At 47.2% G+C, this 10856-nt stretch overlaps 1 protein-coding gene across 1 annotated transcript in view; it reads left to right on the top strand.

Moving 5' to 3' along the window:
- The first annotated feature begins 1054 nt into the window (after positions 1-1054).
- Positions 1055-10856, top strand: part of LOC148501486 (olfactory receptor 5AR1-like) — a 28153-nt gene continuing 18351 nt past the window's right edge. The window contains exon 1 of the mRNA XM_088450423.1: positions 1055-1200. Within this exon, the coding sequence (XP_088306549.1) occupies positions 1055-1200 (146 nt within the window). The remainder of the gene's footprint in view (positions 1201-10856) is intronic.

The following is a 10856-nucleotide window of genomic DNA, read 5'->3' as shown; positions in this document are numbered from 1 at the left end:
TCTATATTGGCAACAGACCCTGTGCTAAAAAAGAATATGCAGCATCCACCAATTATGGCTTACAGGCGAGGCCCCAATTTAAAACAACTTTTGATGTGACCATTGAGCCACCCCAATGATGGCCATAGTGAAAATTGGCTGAAATCAACAAGGAAGGGATGCTTCAGGTGCTCTAATTTTGTGACATGTCGTTCCCTATTGACAGGTATGACATTTCCACACCCTCATAGTGGTAAACCGATAAGGATTATACACAATTTGTAATGTACATTGGACCATGTCATTTATATGATTATTTGCCCATGCATGCTTGTCTATGTGGGCCTAACGACTCGGAGCTTTAGGGAGCATATGGCAAACCATAGAAGCTCAATATGTGCCGCCATTGCCTCAGGTTCAGCGGATAAACCAGTAGCCAGACATTGGCAGAGAAGTAACCATCAGTTATCGTCCCTGAGATGTAGATTGATTGACTGGGTTCCGCCACACCCAAGAGGTGGTAACCGGGAGTTGACGCTACATAAACTGGAGGCACGTTGGATACATAGACTGGATACAATTTCACCGAAGGGGTTAAATGAACATAATACACTTCGTGCTTTTTTGCCAAATTGATATGTGGCCATATCTAGACTCTTTGGAAAGGCACTTTTTTAGTATTAATTGTTCGGGCTAATACAGTACTCCACTGATATATACTGTGGTTCGTCCTCAGTATAGTGTTATTTTTAACACACTGATTTTATTGTTATATTTGTATATTATAGATGTACTTTTGTCTGTTGAATTGTTTGTGTTGTAATATTTTGTGTCACTTTTTGCATTGATTTACAGTAGAGATGGGTATATAAGGGTACTGACACTCATGGACCTCTGGTATTGCTGTTTCCTCTATGGCCCTAAATTAATAATATGCTGCCTTTTGAGCTCTGTGACTCTATTTAATATTAATGTTACTTTTGATTGATTGAAGAAATTTTAATTTATAATGATTATGTGCCCTGACTGTTGCCAGTACATGGGCGGGCTTCTATGTAAGTCTGTCACTAGAGACATGAGTCCTGTAACGTTTTGTAGTCAATCATGTGACCGGAAGTGTTGTGACTTCTGGGTGATGCGTCACAGCGTGTGGAATGCACCCGGTCCACAAGCGGGAAACAGCGCCATGAGGATAGCATTTAAGAGCACGCTGGGTGTCAGGTAAGTAGGACTCCCGTTCACGGGGAACTGTTCCTTATGTTCTATATGAAGGTCAAGGCTTGATTGCTTGAGAAAGGTCCATTTTGGGTACCGAAACGTCGCCTGCCTGTATGTAAGCCTAATGTCTATTTTTGACATAATAAACAAGCTGCAATTCTACTGGTGAGTGCCATCCTTTTCCATATATATATATATATATATATATATATATATATATATAGATGGATTTCATTAGAACAGGTATTAAATTAATATAAGGTACAAATCCACTGACCACAAGTCAGGTAACAATGCTGCGGCTGTCTCTATGCTGGGGAGGGTGCCTGCAGCCAATGTCACTGGAGCGGAGTGTGATTGCAACCTCCAGCTCTTCATAGATGGCTGCTGCTGCGGCAGGGTGGGACACGGGAGGCAAGGATAAGAAGACCGGGACAGTGAAGGTGCACCATCATACGCAATGGTGTAATAGCATCCTTTATTACTATAGCGCATGCGCAGTGCTCTCTTGCCGGGGATGGGGTCCTGCTTCATTGTTTATTTGTCCAGTTGTGTCACGCCAGCCCGGACGAACGGTGCAGCATCTATGTGTTGTAAATTAAATTTAGCAGCCACGGCCCCTTGAGGCCCCTCTGAACCTTGGGGCCCGGGACGGGGGTACCACTATGTCGCTGGGCCTGCATCCACGGCTGGTGTGCTCAAAACACAGAGCAGCACTGCAGGTTCTCTCCAGGGCCAGATTACCGTGGTGGGCCCAGCTATGGGCCCCTTGGGACCCGTAGGGCCCTAGGCAACCGCCTAGGTTGCCTAGCGGTAAATCCAGCCCGGCCCACCACTGCAGTGTCTGCTAATAAACTTCTGGTTCACCCAGAGGAATTATACAGAGACTAAGTATACAGTTACACTCAGGGGCAACAAGGAAAAGGAAGAAGAGATATAGGGGGAAAAAAGGAAAGGAATGTTGCTGAAGAGAGAGGAGAAATGAGCAAATGAGAAATGTTGCGACAGGGGCATAACAGCGTGGGCAAAGCGAATACTCCAGGCAGGGGTCATGCTCAGACTGTGTCAACATTTATTAATTCAATGTAGACATTTTGACTGTGTTTACATTTTGACTGTCGACATTATGACCCTGTCAAAGTTTTGGTACTTGACGTTTTGGCCATGTCGACACAGTGTCAGTTGACATTTTGGTGTCGACATTTTGATCGTCTAAGTTTTGACTGTCTAAATTTTGACTACATCCCTTATCACAAACCAGCTCCAAGATAGATGCCATTTTCCAAGTTACTAATATACCTCAAAATTAAGAAATAGGTACCGTAGTGTAATGCTGTAAACATGAACCAATTATTTTTTCAAGCAATATAAAATGCCCATGCATGAATAAAACATTAAGAAAGCTTATCTGAGATCTTTGGGGTGAAACAACCAGGTTGAAGAACCTCTGGCCAGAAAATGTCTCACACTGGCAAGTCAGTTCACATGAAGCATTCTGCGGAACAGTGCCTACAGGAGCAGGAATCCCAACATGTTATGCCCATTGGGACTTCCTAAAGGGTTTCAGGTAAGAGTTCCCACTGCCCATATTTATACTTTGCACCAACTAAAACAATTCACTTCTAGTTTTAACACAATTCTGATTACATCTATCTAATATAGTAACGTGTAAGTCACACATCAGCCATGGTCAATGTTTATTCATGCATACACGCGCAGCTCTGCAAAGAGCCCCAGAACAATGACCAGAAGTGGTAAATTCCCAAGTCGAGTTTGCTTTCAGTGGATGTACAAAAAAGGGCCATGCTCCACTTCTGCACAGTGTACTTCCAGCAGGTCAGTGCAGCGTTCTTAAGCTTCCATGGGATATGGGAGTGTCCCTGTCAACACTTTTACACTGAACACACCGCCTCATTTGGGCTTGTAACATTGCTAATTGGACACTGGAAGACTGACAACATGTGGCATGGTCCAAGGAGTCATGGTTACAATTCTTTCCGGCTGATGATAGGGTTCTGGAGAGGTGCAGATCCCATGAGGCCATAGACCCCAGTTGTCAACAAGGCACCGTGCAGGCTGATGGTGGTTCCATAATGGTGTGGTGTGTGTTCATGTGGCATGGGTTGAGACCATTGGTCCGTCTGAACATGTCATTGATAGGTAACCGCTATGTTGCATGGCTTGATGACCATATGCTGTCCTTCATGTACCTCACAATGTTGGAATATTCCAGCAGGAAGTTGTCCAGAATTGGTTCCAGGTGCATTCTGGAGAGTTCAGATGAATGGTGTGGTCACCACTTCAGTCCGACATGAACCCAATCGAACGTGTATTAAAGGGAAACGATCAGTCATTCAAACAGCGCTACTTCAAAATAATGATTTAAACCTCTTGGTGATTAAGCACCTGATTCACTATGGTACGCACAGTGGCGGAACTACCAGAGACAATGGAGTCATTTGCTGCCACGTGCCAGCTCTGAAGGGGGCACCCGGCTCCATTGTCACCCAGACGTTCCGGGGCCACCTACTGCTAAGGACAGAGGAGTGTGTAATATTCTTTCTAATGGGCACTGGAAGCCCGCTGGCACCTGTCAGAGGCCCATAGCTTGGAGGAGCTCTGAGCTTCTGAAACTGCGAGAATAGGCTGACATCTCACGAGCAGAGCTCCTCCATTCAAGTTCCCTCCTTCACCCACCCAGACAGAACTGCTCAGCGTCAGAGCCACACAGTAAGAGACACATGCAGCGGAGCTCACGGTACCCTTTCCCCCCTCCCTGGTTTCCTTCTACTCTCTCTCTACACTCACAGCTCTGCTCTCTCTGTCCTTATAGCTTCAACCCCTCACCCATACGCGGCACCTCCTACCCCCCCTCCCCCACACAGGTTTGCTTCTTTGCTCTCTCTCCTCACACCTCCAACCCCTCCCCCATCCGTGCCCCCCCCCCCCGAGCCCCCCCTCTCCTTCCCCACACAGGTTTGCTTCTTTGCTCTCTCTCCTTACAGCTCCAACCCCTCACCCATACGTTTGCTTCTTTGCTCTCTCTCCTTACAGCTCCAACCCCTCACCCATACGCAGCCCTCTCGACCCCCCCTCCTCCCCCACAAAGGTTTGTCTCTTTGCTTTCTCTGCTCACAGCTTCAACCCCTCCCCCATCTGCAGCACCCCCGACCCCCCCACACACGTTCTTCTCTTTTGCTCTCCTCACAGCTCCAACACCTCTCCCATCCGTAACACCTCCATCCACAGCACTCCTGACCCCTCTCCCCCAGACAGGTTCCCCTCTCCTGCTGTCTCTCCCCTCACAGCTCCAAGCCCCCCATACATGGCACCTCCATCCACAGCACTCCTGACCCCCCTCCCCCAGACAGGTTCCCCTCTCCTGCTCTCTCTCCCCTCACAGCTCCAATCCGTGCCACCCCCAATTCCTCCATTCCCCACTTCAGTTCAACTTCAGCAGAAAATGAACCCTGAAAGAAGGGAGAACCAAGAGTTGTCATGGCCTTCCAGACACCGACACAGCCTCAGCTACAGCACCAGTGTATCCTGTTCCTCCACATTGAAGGTAAGTCACTTACTGTACATGTTACACTTATGATTTATTAATTATATGTAGTTTAATTAATAAATCATTAAATGTACTTATTTGTAAATTTATTACAAATGAAGAGTACTGAAGGTTACGTAGTAATCATTTGACATTTAGAATGTCAATACCATAATGTTGACATTCAGGATGTCAACATATTCATAATGTCGACATTCACAATGTCAACATTGACGTGTTGTCATCATTGTGAATATCTACACATTAATTTATGGCTAGGATTAGGCTGAGGTTCGGGTTAGGCTACCATTAGGGTAAGGCTGCAGTTACATTAGGGTTAGGATGTGTCATTGGTTAGGGTTAGCCTGCAGTTAGGGTGGGGTTAGAATTAGGCTATGGTTAGGGTTAGCCTGCAGTTAGGGTTATTCTGTACTTAGGTTATGGTTAGGATTAGGCTGCAGTTAGGGTTAGGCTGCGGTTAGGGTTAGGCTGCAGTTAGGGTTAGCCTGCAGTTAGAGTGGGGTTAGTATTAGGCGGTGGTTAGGGTTAGACTACAGTTAGGGTGGGGTTAGGATTAGGCTACGGTTAGGGTTAGCCTGCAGTTAGGGCTATTCTGTACTTAGGTTATGTTTAGGATTAGGCTGCAGTTGGGTTAGGCTGTGGTTAGGGTTAGCCTGCAGTTAGGTTGGGGTTAGGATTAGGCGGTGGTTAGGGCTAGACTGCAGAGAAAGAAGGGTTAGGCTCGGTTAGGGTTAGATTGCAGTTAGGGTTAGGCTGTAGTTGGGTTAGGATTAGGCTGCGGTTAGGGTAAGTCTCTGATATCTGTTGTGGTCCCCCTAGATACATTTGGGGGATACTGTAAATTTGCAGATGGCTCAAGAAATGGATGTTTTCTCCCAGGGGGATATCCTGCAAATTTACTTCAGGAAATAAGCCCAATAGAAACATTTTATTTCAGTGTGTTTGCGTGCGTGCACGTGTCGTGTATAGATTGATAGATAGATATTCACCATTTTATTTTCCCTTTTTTTCTTGGGGGGGGGGCGTCAAACTAGAACTTGCCTCCGGGCAACTGGGGTGAACTTATGCCACTGGCTACGCAATATTGCATACTTCAGCCGTTCACTGCGATAGTATGCTAAGCCATAGCGATTGCAATGCTGCCACAGCACTACATAAGGACGCCTACTTTACTTTACATGCACATCCGTAATTTTTAGCTAGAGTGTGAAAACATTGGTACAATCGAGTACCATCGCAGCCTCACACACAGTTAAGGCAGGTCAGACCTTACTCAGGAATTGCTTATTTCAGCGCACGCTATGAAGCCTCACTCAGGCTGTGTACGGCATTGCAGCGGATAATTTATGCTCGCCTATGCAATGGCGTTCAAATGCACCAGAACTCCTGCGTGCGGCCGACCCCCCCCGTCACCACCCCCCAAATGGCACTTCCTGTCAATCACTCTGCGATGGTTGGTTCACATATGTGCACTGCGATGCATATGCATGCGCAGTACGCAACAGTCGGCCAATTGCGTACGTATAAGCAACTGCATTCCCTGCTGAATCAGGCCCTAAGTCCCCAATCTAGAAATCCAAAATATATTTCTACATGATAGATGAGAGCTTTAAAGCAAGGTCACCTCCTTATTCACCTATTATTACCACTTCTATCCCTTTATGTTTCAGAAATGGCGGATCATAATTATATAACTCCTTAAAGTGTTTCGATACTACATGGGTCTCTACTTCATTCTTAATGTTTCTGACATGTTTACAAAAAAAAATTTATACCAAATCTTTAGTCCATGTAGACATAGGCTTTTGGAAAATAAAAAAAGGATCACTGATCCCCACGGATACGCACTGTACACAGGAATCAGTATGAAATACCACCGGCCGCGAGGCCGGCGGTTCGATTCCCGGCAGCGGCAGCCCGACAGATGGACAGATCCCGGCAGCAACAGGCCGACAGCGCTGGAAATCCCGATCGTCCTCAGGTAAGTATATACTAACCTAACCTAACCCCCATAACCCTCCATAGGGGTGCCTAACCCTAACCTGCCCCCCAAGTGCCTAACCCTAATCCCCCCTCTAAGTGCGTAACCCTACCCCCCCTTCCCCGCTGCATAAACCTAAGTCTCCTGGGGGGGTGCCTAACCCTAAGTCCCCCCCGGGGGTGCCTAACCCTAACCCTCCCTCCCCCTAACCTAACCCTAACCCTCCCGGGGAGGTGCTTAACCCTAAGTCCCCCCAGGTGCGCTAAACCTAACCCTACCCCCCACGGCTATCCGCTCGCGGTGCCCGGCATCACTTCGATCGGGATGTTGGGCTCTTGTCTCCGGCGTCGGGAAAATGACAGGCATCTAGATATAGACGCCTGTCATTTAACCCACGCTGAGATATAGCAATCGGGAAGCCGGCTGTCTTGATCACGTCAGCTGGTTTCCCGATAGCATCCCCTGTACACATTGTAAGTATGAATTTGTTTTATTTTTTTACAGAAATTGTGCATGGGTACTGTATTTATTTTAATGTTTCCTTTAAAAGTGGACTACAGCTGCCAGTGGGCTCTTAATGTCCGAACATGCTGGCACTTGTTGTTACACAAGTGCCTGCATGCTGGGGAAGGAAGTCTGGGACTTATAGTCCATTTGTAATGAACAATATTATTAACTTTTATTTAACCTAAAATAAAAGTGGGGACCCATTTTATTTTTGGGGTCCCCACTTTCTGAGGAATTCCAGGTCTGAGCTGAGCAGTTTGGGGCTGGTTAATGTGATTGCAGGGGGAGCCTATGCTGTTTATATAAAAACAATTGCTTTGTAATAGGTGCACAAAACCTGCAGCCTCTTGTCTGGCACAAAAATAGGATCTCACTAAAACCCTTATCAATCACCCCAAAAAGAAAATATGTCACACGACGGCACTGGAAATACACACAGCCATTATATCTATAGATATATTGTCTGTGTGTACATCCAGCGCCATCAGGATCCCATGCTGTGGCATTATCCATCCCAGCTGGTTCAGTCCGGTGCTGGTTATCAGAGAATACAGGGAATCCCATGCTTTTTACCCCCTATTTTCCAACAAAAGCCCAAGGAAAAACCAACTGACATCGATGTCGGGTTTCAGTTGAAACTGAGGGACTGATTCAGACCCGCTGGCGAGCGCATAGCGCTCGCCAGCGGGTCGTTGGTCGGCCAGTGTGCACGAGTGGCTTGCGCAATGTGCAGGCATGAGCCCCGGAGCGAGTGAGAACTTCACTCGCTCTGGGGCTCGCTACAAAACGGGGCGGCTGTCGATGTTGATCGACAGCTCGCTCCATTTTGTAGGCGGGGAGGTAGGGTGGCTGGACAAACGGAGGCATTCCCGAATGAATGCCTGCCATTTGTGGGCGGCCCTACTGACATCATTCGTGATGTCAGTAGTGAACTTCCTGCTCTATTAGAGCAGGAAGTTCACTCTGGCTTTCGGGCACCGAGACCCTACCACAAGTTTCTTGTCGCAAGCCCGATGGTCGCGATAATCGCGACCATCACCAAGCTGCTCACAAAAGCTGTGGGTGGTCACCCACAGCTATGCGAGCGGCCTGGAGGCAGATTTTTTTTATTAAAAAATCCACCCTGATTCAGAGTGAGCGCTCGCAAATAGCGAGCACCTCTGACTCAGGCCCTGAAACCTGACAGATGATAAATAGTAATTTCTTGACAAAGACACAATGACGATGGCCATCATTTACCTACGTTTTTTGTTTAGAAACCTGTAGTAAATTTACACCCTAGTATTAACTCATCCTCTACCCTGAGTTATGCCTTCCCCAAAATACCTGAAAACTGTAACTTTTTTTTCAAAGAGGAAGGAAGTGGAGAAAAGAGAAAAAAACATTGAAATTTTCAACTGTAGATTATTCCAAATCTCTTATTAATTTATTTTGCCCAGAAATTTGGTATGTAGCACAGAGCAACGGACATGCCAAATTTCAGCTCAGTACATCCAATAACCTTTGATGATTAGCCCTTCAAACACCATGCCCTTTTCACAAAATGACAATGTCGGAATGCTGTTTATTCGATCACCCTTAATATAAGGGCACATCCATACCCTTATGATATATTTATAATCCAATGGAAAATGAAATGAAACACACTACCAGGTAAACTTCAACTAGTGCGCTCGGTCATATACATAAACAGTACAGATGTATAGTATGAAGCTAATCGTGTCAAAAAAGTACACAGCATACTCTTTTCATTAGCAGTCATTATTTGAAGATACTGTAGTATATTAATGAGTCCCAGCTCAATAGCTATATTGGTGTGTAATCCACACCTTTCTCAAGGGGAACCAATCGGGAAGCCGACTGCCTAAATACCGGCAGCCGGCTTCCCGACTGTCTTATCCCGGCAAGGGTGAAATGGCATTTCCCTGACGCCGAGAGACCGGCGCCCGGCATCACTAGCGAGCGGACAGCAGCGGGGGGGGAGGGTTAGGTTTAGGGCTCCCGGGGGGGACTTAGGGTTAGGCACCCCCCCCGGAAGGGTTAGGATTAGGTTAGGGGGAGGGAGGGCTAGGGTTAGGCACCCCCGCGGGGGTCTCAGGGTTAGGCACCCCCCCGGTGGACTTAGGTTTAGGTAGCGGGGAAGGGGGTGGTTAGGGTTAGGCACTTAGAGGGGGGATTAGGGTTAGGCACTTGGGGGGGAAGTTAGGGTTAGGCACCCCTAAGGAGGATTAGGGTTAGGGGGGTTAGGTTAGGTTAGTGGATACTTACCTATCCACGATCGGGATTTCCAGTGCTGTCGGGCTTCCGCTGCTTCGCACTCTGCTCCTGTCAGTCTGCCGCTGATTGGAATCGAACCGCCGGCCATGCGGCCAGCAGTATTTCATACCCATTCCTTCTCAAGGGTCTGCTCACCTAACATGGGACCTGATTCAGAGAAGGACGGATTTGCAGAGCCACACATGAACAAATCTGTGCAAACCCCTCCATCTCAGATGCAAATGCAGATGGAGATATCAGACACCTCCTTGCTACATTTGCGATCCCAGCCCTACAACCGACATAACAGGCTGGGATCACCATCATGACCATCATGACCAATGGTCGCGATGGTTGCTCCTTTGGTCAGGCTGCTAGAGCTGAAGCTTACCACTGCCTGGTCACGCAAGAGTCTAGGAATCTTCATCTGCTGACGCAGACCCTGGCCTCGCCGCTCCTGGAAAACAGAGGTGACACTCCTCCGTTTCCGGGAACGGCGACCAGGCACGCATCTGCTCCGCTCCCTAAACGCTGCAGCTTGTAAATCATGCTATGGCTTAAGGGGTCTGTGTGTGAGATCGCAGTACCCATTCTGCACATGCACAGAACTGGTGCTGCATAGGCACAGTCCACTAATCATCGGAGATGTGCGTTCTTCCTCCGATGAACCTACATCTCTGAATCAGGCCCATAGAACTACACAGCCTAAATACTTAACAGAATGAGCACCACCTCACCTGAATTAATTCTAAGTGCTCATCACCTGTCTAATCTTCCCGTCTGATTACTGTCAGTGTCTGGAAGCCTGTCTTCCTACCTCACCTCTGCAGGATTTCATATACTACTCACGTTATGCACACAACCCACTCACTTCACACATATCCACTAGAAACATGGGGCCAAATGAGTACCAACATGATTCGGGGGATTTCTACTGTATTGGTATGCCACCATACTTAGTCAATTCTCTGCATTCCGTCAATTGCCAACTCTTCACTATAGCCTTTTCTACTCTATGCCTACTGATTCATGCCATTACCACCATGGGGTCACTAGCAAGCTGTCTTTATTGTATGGTGGTTACTGTGATGCTGTCTATGCCATATAGTGGTCACTGAGATGCTGTATGTACTATATAGACGTTACTGTATCCTGTCTTTACGGTATGGTGATGGCTGGGTTGCTCACTTTACTATATAGTGGTCACTGGGATGCTATCTGTATTGTTTTGCAGTCATGTAGATGCTCTCTGTACTTTATGGTTGTCACATTAATGCTTTCTGTACTGTATGTCGGTCACATGGATGCTCTTTGTATTGTCTCTAGAGCTAGTGGTTTGCTAACCAC

Source organism: Taudactylus pleione, unplaced genomic scaffold, assembly GCF_031769625.1.
Source record: "Taudactylus pleione unplaced genomic scaffold, aTauple2 ptg000518l, whole genome shotgun sequence".
NCBI classification, from domain to species: Eukaryota; Metazoa; Chordata; class Amphibia; order Anura; family Myobatrachidae; genus Taudactylus; species Taudactylus pleione.
The sequence above is the reverse complement of the archived record's forward strand: the minus strand, read 5'-3'. Positions and strand labels throughout refer to the sequence as shown.